Source organism: Mesoplodon mirus (assembly GCF_964341445.2).
Source record: "Mesoplodon mirus genome assembly, chromosome: 1".
Classification (NCBI taxonomy): domain Eukaryota; kingdom Metazoa; phylum Chordata; class Mammalia; order Artiodactyla; family Ziphiidae; genus Mesoplodon; species Mesoplodon mirus.
In genome coordinates, this window is record NC_138976.1 from 37950098 (window position 1) to 37966810 (window position 16713).

Below are 16713 nucleotides of genomic sequence, written 5' to 3' on the forward strand. Positions count from 1 at the left end.
TGCTGCATAAAGTTAGTCTACTCTGAGGCCATTTTGGTAAACTACCCCAACAGTATGAACTAAGAATTCCTTCAGGGTGATGCCAGGTTCTCTTACAACCTGCTTGGATGGAGAAGCCATTGTCTTCAGAAACCTAGGTATAGTTGAACTGAGAGTTACTGTGCTGTAACCTGGAGTTCACCATTAAAAGGGTCACCCAAGCAAAGTCATGGAGTTTTTTTATTATTAATATGGTTGTTGGCACATCCCATGCAAACTATCTAAATTGAATTATGGTACCAGATAAAGTTATAGACGGGAATGAAGCTTGTGTATCATCCATTATCATGGGTAATCAGTAAACGATTTAGTACCCTCAAAAAACAAAACAGGGGCTTCCCTGGTGGCTCAGTGGTTGAGAGTCTGCCTGGCGATGCAGGGGACACGGGTTAGTGCCCCGGTCCAGGAAGATCCCACATGCCGCGGAGCAGCTGGGCCCGTGAGCCATGGCCGCTGAGCCTGCGTGTCCGGAGCCTGTGCTCCGCAACGGGAGAGGCCACAGCAGTGAGAGGCCTGCGTACCGCAGAAAAAAAAAAAAAGGGGGAGGGGGTCACCCAAGCAAAGTCATGGAGTTTTTTTGTTATTAATATGATTGTTGGCACATCCCATGCAAACTATCTAAATTGAATTATGGTACCAGATAAAGTTATAGACGGGAATGAAGCTTGTGTATCATCCATTATCATGTGTAATCAATAAACAATTTAGTACCCTCAAAAAACAAACCAAACCAAAAAACACCGTGCAAGTAAAGCATGAGATCTTAAGGCCCTGTTTGGGGTTATCTTGGAAAGCATCTCAGGTACATTTGGGTAAAATGTGTGCACCTCTCCAGGGCCCCTTTTCCCACTGTAGTTGCGGGGAGTTCTCATCCTGCACATGCTAGTCTGAGGTTGTAACAGCTGCTCACAGCCTTCCACAGTTGGACACAGTGCTGGGCCACGTGCAAGTTGGGGGGGTTTTGTCTGCCACTGACTCACTGTAGACCCTGGGAAGTCCTATCCTCTCTCTGGGTGGCCACGTCTGGCCTTCTGGCCCCTAGATTGCTGCAAAAATCCAGGTTAACAGCGAGAGCCTTTGCAAACAGAGAGAAAGTGATTGCAGGGGGACTTGCTCCATGTTTACCCAGGAGGAATCAGGCTGATCTAAATGCCTGAGGTGATCAGTGAAAGGGAGTCACAGCCCAGACATGAGCAAAGGAGAGGGCTGAAAGGTAGGGTGCCCTCCAGGGATCTGTCTCCCACCTGCCTGTCCTCTGTTTAAGTTTTCCTAAGACTTCACAACTCAAGACCAGGGCTTCCTAAAGAAGCGCTCATCTTTTTTTAACCCCCTCTAAACAGGTTGTATGTTTATTTGTATGATTGGTGGTCTCTCTACCCCTGGTCCATGATTTTGGGAGGCAGGGCCACACTTGGGTTTGCTATCATTGTCCTGACTGCAAGGTCTCTTGACCTCTCAGTTGCTCCTTCCCCAAGCTGGGGCATGGCCCTCTGTCCTGTCTGTCGCCATTCCCTCCAGGGCCTTCCCCTGGTGATCCAGAGGCCCCTTGCTCCAGGCTCCCTCTTCTAGGCTGAGGTATTCTGTGGGTTGGGGAAGGGAACCCCGCTTTACCTCATGCTGCTCCACAAATTATTTTCTAACTTCTCCCACAAACCGCCCCAAAGCTGCCACACTCTCATGGAGGCTGCCTCTGTTTCTGCCACTTCCTTCCTCTGAAGCAATGAAGCACAGAGCGTGTGCCTGCTGGGGTTCATTCACTCATTCAGTGATTGTTAATGGACAGTCTGTGTTGTGACATGAACTATTTAAGGGACTGGGAGTGCCTTCTTGAATAAAAACACAGAAATCTCTGTTTTCCTTGAACTTCCATATGAGTGCAGAGAAAGGAAGAATGAATAACAAAATTAAACAGGATGCTACACAGTGATGCATACCATGGAAAAACAACAAAGGAGAGTAAGCAGGGCGAAGGATACAAGAAGGATTGTAGCTTTAAATCAGGTGGTCAGGGTAGACCTCACTAAGAGAGTGACATCTGGGAAAGAAAAGGGAAACTGCAGGGAGAAAAACATACATTAAAAACACTTTGGTGGGCTTCCCTGGTGGCGCAGTGCTTGAGAGTCTGCCTGCTAATGCTAGGGGACACGGGTTCGAGCCCTGGTCTGGGAGGATCCCACATGCTGCGTAGCAACTAGGCCCGTGAGCCACAACTACTGAGCCTGCGCGTCTGGAGCCTGTGCTCCGCAACAAGAGAGGCCGCGATAGTAAGAAGCCTGTGCACCGCGATGAAAAGTGGCTCCCGCTCGCCGCAACTAGAGAAAGCCCTCGCACAGAAACGAAGACCCAACGCAGCAAAAATAAATAAATTAATTAATAAACTCCTACCCCCAACATCTTCTAAAAAAAAAAAAAAACATTTTGGCGATTCTGTGTCCCAGAATAAGTTCCCCACTTTACACATGGCCTTCAGGTTGTCAGTGGCCTGGCTCCTGCTTTTCCCAACCTCACAAAGTCCATGCCACACACACACACACACACACACACACACACACACACACACACACTCTGTCTCCACACTCTGATCAACCTCTGATGTGCATACTCTCCCTGTGCCACACACACCAGATGCATAATGCTGTGTTATGTATTATGTATGTATTATACATTATGCTACTCATAGTATAAATATAAAATAGTAGGTTTGGAACTTCCCTGGTGGTCCAGTGGTTAGGGCTCCATGCTTCCAATGTAGGGGGTGTGGGTTCGATCCCTGGTCGGGGAGCTAGGGATGCCACACAGCACAGCTGCCCCGCAAAATAAATAAATAAATAAAATAAAGTAAAATAAAATAAAGTAAAATAAAATACTAGAGGTTTGTGGAAGAACAGGGGAGGTTAGCTGGATGGAGCTACATGGAAAACATGCAAAAATCCTAGCCATAGAGTGTTCAACCCCAAACTCAAGCTCACTTATAATTGCAGATCATCAGATGTGAAGAGGCATTTAGAGGTCATCCATTCCAGAGAGGCCCAGAGAAGGATAGTGGTGCCCATGGGGTCATACAGCCTTATCTGTGCATCAAGGCCAGATATTCTGCAGAAGTAATATTTTGTGCATGTAGGCTTTTCATGAAACCTCAAGTTCCTCTACTGAGCCTCAAAAGGAGAAATGACTCGTTGGATTTCCCCTCCACCAACTGACCACACATGAGCTGAGCACCCAATTTAAAGGGCCCCTGGCTGATCTCTGTGGCACCCAAGGCAGCACCATCTTTTCTGGCTGGGGATTCTGTTCTGTTCCAGGGCTCTGGGTGTGCACTGGAAAGACAAGGGCAGACTCTGTTGCTCCTCGGGAGAAGGGGAGTCTACAGGTTGTCAAGTACGGAATCTGGAAAGAATCTCTTGCCATGGACAAAGACTTGGCCACCTGTGGTATTATCTTATGAGCTGGGATTCTGTTCCCTGCCTGAGAGGCAGAGGAGGGGAGTCTGGTGGCTCAGAAAGAAAAGGGGCACTTCAGAACTTTAGGACTGTTAGAATCCTAACACACACGAGGAAGTGAGAACAAAGTGTGAAGGTCATCAGATTGTAACAAAGCCAACAAAAAATAGTAAATGAATAAAGCTGTGTTGAAAATCCTTTGATGGGGGGTGGGGGAGTGGGGGAGTGCATGGGTGCCTGCCAGTGTGAAGGTCAAGTCTTCTTATTTCTGTTGCCCAGGTAAGACCCAGAGAGGTGAGAAGTTACACCCAAATCACCAAGCCCTTGGAGTCCAGATGCTTCAAGAATACCTCTTCTCCCCATTGCTTTCTCCATGGCGCCTAGCACATCCCTGACAGCAGCAGCCCTCCCTCCCAGACCTCCTCACAGTGCTGGCCCTGTACTCTTTCCCTGAGGCTGCCCCAATCCCTGATTTCCCTCAACCCTCACTGTCTTTCAGACTGAGGTCCTTAGAAGCTGTGTGATCTTGAGCAAGTGGCTTGACCGTTGAAGTGGCTTCCTCTCTCAGTGTTGTTGAACCCAAGTTCGTGTGCCTGACGCACAATGAGGCCAAACAAGCCAAAACATCGGAGTTTGGAGCAGACATAAGTTTACTGCAGGGCCGAGCAAGAAGAACAGGGCAACTCATGCTCAAAAGACCCAAAATCCCCGATGGGCTTCAGGGAAGCATTTTTAAAGGCAAGGTGAGGGAGGGGCATCGCAGGGTGTGTGATCAGCTGGTGCACAGTTCTCTGATTGGTTGATGGTGAGGTAGCAGGTTGGTGTCACAGGGGTCAACATTATTAAGCCTCAGGCTCCAGTGGGTCTGGGGGTTACATGCTCATGATCATCTAGTGGTTAACTTCTTCCGTTTGTTGGGGTTTTAGCATCTGTAAAACAACTCAGGAAATTTGCATCAGATACTGTTATCTAGGTACTTCAGGGAGGAATTAAAAAGATTCTGTGACTGCCGCATGGCTGATTTACTGTTTAAATTCTTACCTGTTTCTCCTGGCCCAGCTGCTATTTTTGTCACTACATGTTCACCCTTTCAATCACTAATTCTTGAGTCAGGGGAGGCTTAGGAGACTACAGCTTTTCTACAAAGAAGAGGCAGGCAGAGGACATGCTGGGAGGGGTCTGTCCCTGGAAGGCCCCATAGGGTCCTGCTCAGTTACAACAGAACAGAAATATTTGCCGCTAACGATGACAATGGCTATCATTTTTTGAGCAAGTTCCCACTGCCAGGTTCTATGCTGATAATTTAACACACAAGACTTCATTTAAGCCTTACAATACCTCTGTGACATAGATTCTACTATTCTTTCCATTTTACTGACTGACCAGGAAACCAAGGCTCAAAATATAAAGCCTTTTGCTGGAGGTCCCATAGCTAGTTCTTGCTGGCTCAGGATTTGAACTGAGGTCACACTCCAGGTTCAAGGTCTGCTAGTAAGGTTCAAGGTCTCTGGAAAGGTTTCTCTAAGAAGCCACTTTCCTCATAGAAGGACTGGCAAAGAGTTCTTCTAAATATATTTAGGCTACTAAATATATTTTAAATTAAATACTGTTAAAAGTCCCTCATCCCCTGTAAAACTTCCCCCAAAAAACTGGATGGGTGAAATGGACAAATACAGAAAAATAGAAATACCAATAAGAAAAAAGTTTCCCATCCTAGTAATCAAAGCAATACAAATTAAATTTACAACTGTGTATTGCTTTTCACTTATCAGATTGGAAAAGAAAAAAAAAGAAGAAGAATGGCTATATTAAAAGCTTAGGGCATAATTTCTTTAATTTACTTCTAATTTGTTTCTATTAAGTCCATAGGATGGACTCTTCAATATATAACTCAACATGTGTTAAGCTTCGCACGGTTTATTATAACAAGCAATAAGTCTTTTTATGATAATTGCGAAGACAAGTCAAGTGCAAAACAGAAAGGGGCCAAACGGAAGGCAGGAGGGAGTCCGCTGTGCTGGCGGCTCTGGCCCAGCGACCCGCTTGGCTTGGGACCTGGGGCTCGGCAGGGGCTCGGCAGGGTGTCCGGCACGTGGGTGCGCCCGAGGACGCGCTGAGTGGGGCGCGCCGTGGGGACCACAACTCCCAGGCGCCCGCGCGCGCCTCGCCCCGACCACGTGATCGCGCGGCCTCTGCTGCGATCCCGGCGGCTGCGGGCGGGACTTGGAGCCTGGAGACCCGAGCGAGCAGACGCGGCCCCGGCGCCCGGCCGCCCAGCCTGCTCACCATGGCGGTGAGTCCGGGCGCCGCCGAGAGGAGAGGACGCGGGGTGGGCGCTGGGGCGGGGTCCCAGGAGCAGCCGACCTCTGGCATCCCGAGGTGCCGCCGCCCCTGACCAAGGGCCGGTGAGGGGGTGTGTTGGCAGCTTTGTCAACAGCGGGAACAGGGCTGGGGGCACGCGAGAGGCAGAGCCGGCCGCGTCTTTGGGGTTTCCTTTTTATTTGTCCCTCCTGCTGGGAGTCAGTCCGGCTCGACGAGCAGTCATTACGCGCAGCTGTGGGGCGGCTGAGGGTCGGGGCGCGGTGGGTGAAGACGGAGTCGAGGGTCCCCAGCTCTGGGCGCAGTGACTTGAGAGAGATTCTGGGAAGGTTCCCACGAAGAGGGAGTGCCCAGAGCATTTCAGCCTGAGGCCGGGCGCGCACTAGCCCCCGGGCTAGTTCCCTGTCTTGGCAAGTTCGTGGTCTGATTCTTTTGGGGAAAAAAACCCCAGACCCAGCTACTTTCCATCTTCCCTACACTTGTGTTAGAAATAGCGTTTCAGATAAACTAGTTTTCTTGGTAGAGTTCACCTGGGCTGGAGAGAATGACAGCTTGCAAACCTCTTTGGTCTTTGAATAAATCATATACGCAATTTTCTTCATCCCATGAAAAATGTCGTAGAATTGAAGATTCAGGAAGCCAACGCACGTCATTTAGTCAAACGCACACACCCACCTCCTGCAGCTCCTCTAAAAGGGGAAACGGATGGGAAGAGCTTATGTGAAAAGTTACCCAGGGACTTCCCTGGTGGTCCAGTGGTTGAGACTGCGCTTCCAATGCGGAGGACGTGGGTTCCGTCCCTGGCCGGGGAACTGAGAGATCCCACATGCCACTCTGCGCGGCCAAATAATTAAAAAAAAAAAAAAAAATCCCCAGTCAGCGGCAGGACAGCGACCTTAATCTTCCCCTAAACTCTTCGGGTTATAACTGAGGGCACTTTTCTCAAAAGTATAAGTAACCCCAAATGAGAAAATGAAGAAAGCAAGTCCCATGATTGCTCTCTTCTTCACCACAGCCCCTCCCTAGCAGGGTGGGGCCCTGAACAAGGCGCAGATAACTCAGCTACTGGAGGCTCGGATTTATCCTAAGCAGTGAAACAGGATGAGAGGCCCGCCCCTTGCATATCTGACCACGGGACTATTTAACTGAAAACTGCAGCTCCAAGTCAGGGTGTGCTGATTTGAATCTTTGTCTGCTGTGAAAAGGCAAGAGAGGTGAGTCTTTGTCCCTCCCTGGCTCCTTACTCCCCAGTGGGGTGGACACTCTGTATGGACACTTTCAGCTTGGAAATACTGGACTGTCCATCTTCCCCTAGCTGCCTCCTGCTTCTCCTGCTTCAGAAGATGTCCTAGCCACCTGCCTTACTGGATGGGTTAGGTGTCCCCCAGGGGTCTTCATCCCCAGTACCCCAGCTGGCTCCCTTGTGCCTCTCCCCCTTGCTGAATACATACACCCCGTTGTAATATCTGTTCACTCCCTCTCCCCTAACAGATGCTAGCTCCTTGGGGGCCAAGGACTTGTCTCATTTATCTCTCTATCTCCAGCACAACAATGCTTATTGATTGAATTAATTGTACTGTTTGGTGGGTGTTCCGGTCTATTGCAAAAACTGTTTGGGGCCCCAGAGATAGCTGGCTCAGGCCCAAGGATGACAGAAGGAACCCAGTTATGGAACCTCTCTGATTAATTAGCCACAGGGGACATTCCAGTCATGCCAACTGCTTTATCACGTGAACTCAGAGATGGGGTAGGCGCCTTTAGGCTCCACACCTCCCTCCACCCCACCTGCAGAGATGGTGCCAGAGGCTTCTGAAATTGAATGAGCGCACCTCCAGTATAAATGGAATTTCACAGGATTATTTGTACCTGTTTGTTTTTGCGTATTAATCTTTTGTGAACATTTTGCCACCTCAACTGATATTCTCTTTGAAATCTTAACATGGGATGTCTCTGGGTAGTAGGACTCAAAATTATTTTCACTTTCTTTTTGGTATAGTTTCAACTTTCTACATTGAGCAAGTACCACTTTCATACTAGGGAGATAAAAAGGTATTTTTAAAATTATTCAACATGATTTTTAAAAGACTGCCTAGGTTTCCATTTTTGTCTTAGGAGGTCTCGGACAAATCCATTCCCCTATTGGGACTCCTTTTCCCCATCTGCAAGTGAGAAGGGGTTAGAAAGGGACTAGAATTGGACTAGATCAATGTTTTCCACACTGAATTTCAGCAGAGCTCACATGTCTCTCCCCTCTTCACCCAGAGCCCTACGTTTTATATAGTGGAGTTACAAGGAAGATTTTATTTGCTGGTGTTCCGTGGAAAAAAAGTGAAAACCAGGGGACTAAAAATTCTCTGAGAAAATAATTAAGTCCTGGAGATGTAATGTAACAGCATGGTGACTAGTTAATAATACTGTATATTTGAAAGTTGCTGAGAGTAGATCTTCAAAGTTTTCATCACAAGAAAGAAAAATTGTAACTGTCTTGATGGATGTTAACTAGGCTTCCTGTGGTGATCATTTTGCAATATATACATATATCGAATCATGTTGTACACCTGAAAATAATGTTGTCAATTGTATCTCAATTAAAAGAAAAACAACTTTCTGAGGACACTTCTAGCTCTGGCGTTTGAGGATTCTAATATTTGGCCATTGTCTTTGAAGGCAAAGGCTTCCACCAACTGACCCCAACTCAGCCAGGATCTCCTCAGCTGGGTGAGCACTGACAGTGTTTCTAGAGCTGCTTCTGCTGGCTGAGGTCTTACTTTGTGACAAGAGGGAAACTTCTGTTCCTTGAGAGGGTGAACTGATTGATCTCTCTGGCTTTAATCTTGCCAAACATAGTCATTAAGCCTGGTGCAGGCATTTAGAATCACCATTCAGTTTCCATCTTGTTTTCCTTTCTTGGTCATTGAGAGGCAGCATAGATGGATAGGGCTTTGGCATCTAACCAGGCTCAAGTTTGAATCCCAGTTCTGCCAACTTGTTAGCTTTGTGACCTTCAGCAAATTACCTAACTTTTCAGAGTCTGGTTCCCCATTTTCCTTCCTGTAAGCTGGGTCTAATTGGCCCTGTCACACAGAAGACTGTGGTGAAATGAGATAATATATGAAAAGCCCTTGATGCCACCCTGAACACAGGGTGGACCAGCTGCTTTTCGAGAAGAGCTTTCAGACAGGTGCTGTGTGCTCATTGCTTCTACCTTCATTCTGTAAGACTGTGTGTTCATCAAGGGCAGAGACATTAACCTTTGTCCATAATGTTGGGCAGACAGTTGGGCTCAGCAAATGTTTAGTGAATTTCAGGCGAACAGGTGGGTGGTACAGACTGAAGACAGCTGTCCCTGGGCCCTTCATGATAAACACTGCTGGAGCAGAACAGCTGGGGCCCAGGGTGTAAGAAGAGGTAGTCATTCCTCAGTCTAGTGCTTCTCCCATTGGCTTTGGAGGGCACAGGGGAGTCATCTCAGCATGACCTGAGAGCACTGTGACCCAACTGGCCCAGTGAGGATGGGCAACTCCCCACCAACACCTTACGTCTACCTGGAACAGGGCCAGCTCAACTACAGCTGTACTGCTGACCCACTGTGGGACCCTGGGCAAATCCCTGCCTTATCTGGCCTCATTTGGCCCTGATGACCCCTAATGGCCCTTCCAGCACTTAAGTCCAGTGACCTCATTTTCCTGGGCCTTTACAAGAGTTTGCTGGAGAGCATTAGGGAACACAGTTTCCACTGCCCTAAGCCCCCTGTGATGCAGTCCCTTCTCTTTCAGATGCATTTCATCTTCTCAGATGAGGTAGTGCTTCTCTTTGATTTCTGGAGTGTCCACAGTCCTGCAGGTAAGAATTGGGAAGCCTTGTACCTCCAGGCAGTGGGAACCTGGGTTCTCATTATTGTTATTCTCGGTGGACATTTTAGCAAGCCTGACTCCTCTTGCATAAACATTGAGCGGGAACTTTGCATTTATAATTCCATTTGGAACCACTGCCCTTCAGATTGCAAAGGGCTCTGTTATCTCACTGATGCTCACAAAGGCCCAGAGAGAGGCTATGGGGTGCAGCTTTCCCCTCTATTACAGGGGAGGGAACTGAAGCCCAGAGAGGGGAAAAGACTCGTCCAGGGTCACACAGAGTAAGCATCAGAGCCAGAACTAGATCAAGGCCTCTTGTTACCTCTTAGCACCTCCTTTATACAGGGTTCACTGTCCAGCATCAGATCAGAAGCCCAGAGCAGCTGCTGCAGCCATTGACCTCAAATGAGAAGAGTATTCCTTTAACTTGAAAAGGCAGAGTCGGGCACTAATTCATGATGGAGTTCTATTCCCACTTTAGTACTTGCATTTTAAAAATAGACTGGTGAGATGAGAGCTTTCACTCCCATGATCCAGTTATCTCTGTTAGGAGCCCACATCTCCCATTTGCCCATTCTCTCCAATCCTTCTAGCTCTTTCTACTTTCTCCTCCTATATACCTTTAGACCCGATTCATATTTGTGTTCTTCCACGTGTTGCCATTTTTACTTTCTGGGTTTATAATCTCTGCTGGCAACCTATGGATGGAAATTGCATTGATCACAATATTCAATACACATCAGCCACCTACCAGGATCTCTAAAACCTGGGAATGGACTATGAAAGGCATTGTAACATAGTAGAAGGAACACAGGCATTAGAAACGGAGTAGGATATGTTATTTCCTAGCTGAGTAGCTTTATCCAGTTACTTAGTGCATTGAAGTCTGTTATTACATCTGTTAATAGAAGTAAGACATGTTTCTCAAGTTATTTTAAAATAGTACATGTGATTTTGTTAACTATAGCTTGCTAGGCAAATTGTAAAATAGAAGTGACTACAAGAGGACAGTCCTCTTGTTCTTAGATCAGTGATGATAGTGGCAAAGGCAAAGATTATGTATGAATAATCCAATTCTACACAGCTGAGGTCCATTTAAAACAATTTAAAGACTGCAGTGTTTTGGAAGTGTTAATTCTTTGTTCTTAATTTATTCATTCAATAAATTTTGTTGAGTACCTTCAAAAAAATAAAATAAATAAAAATAGACTGGAAGCAGCCCAAATGTCCATCATTGCAGGTACTGATCAAATAAATTATGGCCCTCCCTACAATGTGTTACCACTCCAGTTATCTACTGTGGGGTAGACCTAGTGGCTTAAAACAACAGCAGTCATTTTATTATTCTTTCTCAAGGTTCTGAGTTGACTGGGCTCAGCTAAGCAGGCCTCACTCAGAGTCTCTCATGCAGGTATAATCAGACAGTGGCTGGAACTGGAGTCATCTTGAAGACTTACTCTCATGTCTACTGATTGATGCTGGTTGTAAGCTGGGACTCTCAGCAGGTGTTGTTAGCTGAGGTCCTTGTGGCAGGGCGGCTAGGTTCCAAGAGTGAATGCGTGTCCCAAGAGAAAAAGGTAGGGGGAAGAAAAGAAGAGAGAGAACAAGGTAAAAAAAAAAAAAAGAACTCATGCCTAGTTTTTAAGACCTAGCCTTGGATTCAGAGAACATCACTTCCACCTTTACTGCTTGAGGCAGTCACAGAGGTCTTCTCAGGCTAAAGCGGAGGGAACATGGACCACACCACTTGATGGCAGGAGTGTTGACATTGTAAGATGAACGTGGGGTGAGATACAGTGAGGCAGCCATCTTTGGAGAATCTAATCTATCACAGATGTTATAAAGCCAGAGAATAAGGTAGATCTGTGCGAACTAAGGGGAACCCATGCACAATGTACAGTTGGATGACAATGTCAGATGCTGAAGAGTATGCACAGATAGGGTGCTGTCATTTAGACAAAGGTTTATATATACATTGAGTATCCCTGGAAAGCTATATACACAGAGGCTGCTTTAGACAGGGGCATTGGAGTTTTGGGAGACTAGGCTGGGAAGAATACTTACTTTTCACTGTATACCCTTTTGTACTGTTTGAATTTGTACCATGTGCATGCAATTACCTGTAATTTTATATTTCAAAAACCTGCATCTTTTGCAGATGATTTCCTCCTGGAGGCCACCAAAAATACTACAGCTGGACCATTTAGTATCCCTCCACTTGTAAAAGAGAAGTAGCAATTAGCAGTTAATTTTACACAGCAGTTCTAGTAAGCACTTAAGTTTTCTGTAAAATAGCTGATTGGTTTCTTCCCACTATTACAAAAGTAGTACACAGTAGAAACTTAGGGAAATTCGGTGAATAGAAAATAAAAAACTGTATCCTAATTTGCCGAGATAATTATGACTCCTTCATCGTATCTTCTTCCTTCCAGACTTTTCTGTATATGCACATGTAAACAGGAACTTGCTATACATGCTTCTCCCTTAACAAGAAGTCAGCACAGAGACTTGGGCTGCCTGCTGGGGCGCAGCTGGGGCAGTGGGGCACAGATGGCTTCTTCCCCCACCAAGCCCCTCACCATGCCACCGCCAATCCCGCCCCCCCTGCACCGGCCCCCGGCTTTGCCGGGCAGCTTCTCTTCATGATCTCAAAGCCACACTCCAGTAGCCACCCCCATCAAGAAAGGGCTGGAGTGGGAAAGAGACAGGAAGTTCTGAGCCCAGCAAGGGTGGGGAAGAAGATGAGAGAGGGAGGGAGGAATGGATTCACAGTGGCTGGGGGAGGTACCCTTTTGCCTCCTGTGCCAGTTCCCCGGGGAAGCTGCCAGAAGAGGAGCAGTGCTTGCCTGGCTGGGCCTCTGTAACTCAGCCTCCTTTGACAGGCATGGCCCTTTCGGTGTTGGTCATCTTGCTCCTGGCTGTGTTGTATGAAGGCATCAAGGTTGGCAAAGCCAGGCTGCTCCACCAGGCCCTGATGAGCCTGTCCATCTCTACCAGCCAGCAGCTCATTGAAGAGACAGACCAGAATTCTTCAAGCTCAGACTCCCCCCAAGTCAGCAGAGCCCACCTCAGGTAACAGGCTCGGGACGGCGGGGGTTGGGAAGGGGGAGGGCAGAGTCCTCACATTCACCCTGAGAGCTAGCCTGGGCCCACAGGGCACTTAGCCCCACTTCCCAGAAAGGAAATTGAGGCCCAGGGAAGGACCAGGACTTGCTGAAGTGCTTACGGTTAGTAAGTAGTGACGTGAGCTAGAGCCCAGGTCTCCTAACGCCCAGGCTGGAGCTCTCTGAACAGCCACGTGGGAGGCTCCAATCTTCAGGACTCTGGTGCAGGCCTCAGTCTAGCAACAGGGGTGTCCACCCAGCCCTCCCCCAAATCTCAGCAGGCTTCCTTAGGTCACTAAGGCTTCCAAACCCAAGATGGGACCTGTGGCTGTCCCCACACAAATAAGAATTGCTGTCAGCAATGTATCCAGCTTGGTGGTGGAGGGCGGGGTGGCCTCTCCTTTCTTCCTGTTCTGATAGGACAGCCACTCAGGATCCCCCTTCTGCCCTCTCTGCAGCTCCAGCTGTGCTTAATGGGCCTGCCTGTTTCTTACATGAGTGCCTCAAATAGTCACAACCCCGCTGCAAGGGAGGTATTTTCTTATCTGTTTTACTGATGAGGAAATTTAAGTTCAAATAGGTTAAGACATTTGTGCTAAGCCACAGTTAGTAAGTGGGAGAGCTAGGAATAATCTGTCAACAAAGTCCATGCTCTTTCCATTGTAATACTGCCTCTCACAGTAAATTCAGGGAAAAAAAAATCTGCCTTACTGATGATTTTGTATTATCCCTTGTCAGATGTGACAGATTACACATCTCATTCTTCCTTTTTGCCCTGGATACCAGGAAGCTCGGAGCTAAATGTGGTGGAGAAGTGATTATCCTAATCTCCTTGTACAGGTCCCTCTTCCCCTCTCAATCACTGGTTTCTGATATGTCTCTTTAAAAGAAACCTCTCCTGGGTTAAGCATACAAATTATAAATAAGCTCGTCCTGTAACTCAGTTGCTCTTTCTACTCCCTGACACCAACTCCTAGCTTCCAGCTCATTACCAGCATTAACTTGGCCCTCCTTTTTATCTAGGTGGCTCTTGTGTCACTTTGGCCAGTCTCTACTTCATGTCGCTCAGGTGGTCATCGGCTACTTCATGATGCTGGCTGTTATGTCCTACAACACCTGGATTTTCTTCGGCGTGGTCCTGGGCTCAGGTGTGGGCTACTACCTAGCCTCTCCACTTCTCAGCATGACTTAGCTGGTGACAGCTGTGCAGGCTCTGGGGGCTGGAGAGAGCTGGGGCCCCTCCTTCCAGACATTGAACTTCCAGCCCCACGTCTCCTTTTTCTTCTGTTGGCTGTTCTCACGGCATCCCCAGCTCCTGGAAACTTTCAGCTGAAGCCAGCACTTGCTCCCTGGAGTTGAGGCCACCGTAGCTCCTCAGCCAGGCTGCAGAGGGCCCAGGCATAGTCTTTCTGTGCCTTAAGAAGGGTGCTGTGACCAGAGGGTGGATGGAGAGACCAGAACCCGGAGGGCAGGTTCATGATGATGGCAGCATCTGCGGGACCTGTTTCCCTTTCTTGTGGGGGGAGTGACAGCAGACTAAAGGCAGAGAAGCAGGGCCGTCAGCAAGGCCTTGACCCATCCTCCAAATAGAGTGAGCTCCTCCCATCAGACAGCACTGCCTGCAGGAAGATGCTACTTTAATGGCTTTAGGTGTCAGGGAGCTCTTCATGGCCTTAATTCCCCTCTCTTATCCTGATCCTCCTTCTATGCAAAACCAAGAACTGCACTGAATAATATTCAATACAGATGTTCTTTATTTATTACTTACTGCTCACCCATAATGATCTGGTAGGGAAACATGATGTATCCTTTAAAATACTGAGTAAGCCACAGGGGGTACTGACTGAAGATGCAATAAGCAGTCAAACCAAAGCATTATGCTAGTAGACTTAGGTGGGGCTCTTCAGATATTTGAGCCTTTTCACTTTAAAGAAAAGCAAAGAATAGACCCAGGGAGAGGAAATCACTGCTGTATACTGTAATGTCTACATTCAAGCCCCTCATGGGCTAGATGAAAGATGGTCTGAAGCTTTGAGAATCTAAAAAGAAATATATTTTAATAAATATATATTTTTAAATAGTCCGTGACTGTTTTTCTGTTCCTCCTCATTCACACAGCAAAGCTCATGTAACCCTGGTAACAGCTGCAGGAGCTGAGTGGGGCCAGAGGAGCTGGTAGTGCCGGCAGCAGGGCCGTCCAAAGACTGTCTGTCTGCTAAGAGGACAACTCTGTGCTCAGCGAAACCCAGCCCTGAAACACCATTCCCTCAGGCAGACACCCCCAATGCCAGCCTAGTCAACAAACTATTCTTCTGTGCATGTAACAGACATTGATGGTGAACCTGCTACGAGAAAAAGAATTGTCACATGGACTATAAACGCTCACGTCAGCACAGTTATTGGCACCTTCTCTCCCTGAGGGCAGAAGCAAAAATATATCAAAACCACTTTTAAAAATTTACAGGAAGAAATAGCTGTAACAGAAAGTGTAGCATGTGACGCCTTCAGTATTGATTAGTGCATTCTCCCCACATAAGCAGGGAGTTAGAAAGCTGCTCAGCATCACAAGTGTAAGATTTCTTGTCTTGCTGATGGAGGCTCTGGCATCCACTTATGTGTCCTAACCAGCTAAGGCTCCACCCCTGCCCTGGGGCACTGCTGAGATAAGACTCTCCATAGGTGACCAGCAACCTCTTCAGTTTGAGTCTCTCTCTCTCTCTCTCTTTTTTTTAATAAATTTATTTATTTTTGGCTGCGTTGGGTCTTCGTTGCTGTGTGCCGACTTTCTCTAGTTGCGGTGAGCGGGGGCTTCTTATTGCAGAGCACAGGCTCTAGGCGCGCGCGCTTCAGTAGTTGCGCACGCGCTTAGTTGCTCCGCGGCATGTGGCATCTTCCCGGACCAGGGCTCAAACCCATGTTCCCTGCGTTGGCAGGCAGAATCTTAACAACTGCGCCACCAGGGAAGTCCCTGATAGTCTCTTTAAATGTGGTAATACATCTGAGGCTTTCACAGCATGAAGGGCTTTTTAAAAAAATCTATGCTCTAGAGAAATGGACTATATGGCCAAGTTAAGTAGGCACTTCAACGTTCTTCAGAGCCAAATCACAAAAGGTGGTATTTTCTCTACTTGAATTTTTTTTTAAAATTTAACAAACACCTATATAGTGCATATTATGTGCCAGGCAGTGTTCTAAGCACTTTACAATATTAACTCATTTAATCCCCAGAATAACGTAGAAACTATTTCTGTCCTTGTCTTACAGACGAGGAAGCTTAGGCACACAGAAGTTAAAGTCACCCAGCTAATAAGTGGCAGAGCTAGGATGCAGAGCCAGGCAGCCTGGCCTGGAGTCTGTTCATCAACTCAGATGAGGGTTGAGGCTGAGAGAGTAACTGGCTACGGCAGTGGAGACCGAAAAGTCTACGCTCTGTTTACCCTAATGGGGCAAAAATTCTGTTTCAGGAGATCCGGGGTGGGGCCCAGGAGCCTGTATTTCTGACAAACATCACTGCCCTCCTCCCTCAACCCTCAAGATGAATGCTGCCGGGGTGGCCAAGAGCCCTGGCTCCGGAATCCAATGACCAGGATTTGAATTCTTGTTCTGCTGCTTACTAGCTATGTAACTTTGGACAGGTTACTTTACCTCTCTAAGCCTCAGTCTCTCCTCTATAAAACAAGGACAACAGTGTCTCCTGCAAGGGTTGCTGGGGGTGAGACAGTCTGGGTAAAGTACTCCACAACAGTGCCTATTTGTTGAACAACAAAGTTTAGTAAATGGTAGTTTTTACTGCCTCCCAGGCCCACAAATGGGAGACACGCTCAAAGCTGTCATCAAAAAGGATGATGTCAGGTCAGATGGAGTGGAATTCAGGTTCCTATCTTATAAACATTTTAAATCAGGGAACATTTTTATTAAAATTATTCTACTTTTTGAAGACTGGCTGCATGGTCTTTA

At 47.3% G+C, this 16713-nt stretch overlaps 1 protein-coding gene across 4 annotated transcripts; it reads left to right on the top strand.

Annotated features, from left to right (window-relative positions):
• The first annotated feature begins 5690 nt into the window (after positions 1 to 5690).
• On the top strand, positions 5691 to 15509 carry SLC31A2 (solute carrier family 31 member 2). 4 transcript variants are annotated; one of them, XM_082624634.1, is made up of 5 exons: positions 5709 to 5772; positions 6814 to 7012; positions 9575 to 9641; positions 12535 to 12724; positions 13780 to 15509. In XM_082624634.1, exons 3-5 carry the CDS (start codon positions 9575 to 9577, stop codon positions 13946 to 13948), a joined length of 426 nt encoding a protein of 141 aa, XP_082480760.1. In that variant the 5' UTR covers positions 5709 to 5772; positions 6814 to 7012; the 3' UTR covers positions 13949 to 15509. The 4 variants fall into 4 exon arrangements, with proteins under 4 accessions (XP_082480759.1, XP_082480760.1, XP_082480761.1 ...); XM_082624635.1 differs by having other exon boundaries at positions 5712 to 5772; positions 6828 to 7012; XM_082624633.1 differs by lacking the exon at positions 6814 to 7012 and having other exon boundaries at positions 5691 to 5772.
• The last annotated feature ends 1204 nt before the right edge of the window (positions 15510 to 16713 follow it).

Coding starts and splice junctions, on each gene's coding strand:
- SLC31A2 (XM_082624633.1), top strand. Junction 9,642..12,534: donor GAGTGTCCACAGTCCTGCAG/GTAAGAATTGGG, acceptor CTCCTTTGACAG/GCATGGCCCTTTCGGTGTTG. Junction 12,725..13,779: donor GTCAGCAGAGCCCACCTCAG/GTAACAGGCTCG, acceptor CTTTTTATCTAG/GTGGCTCTTGTGTCACTTTG.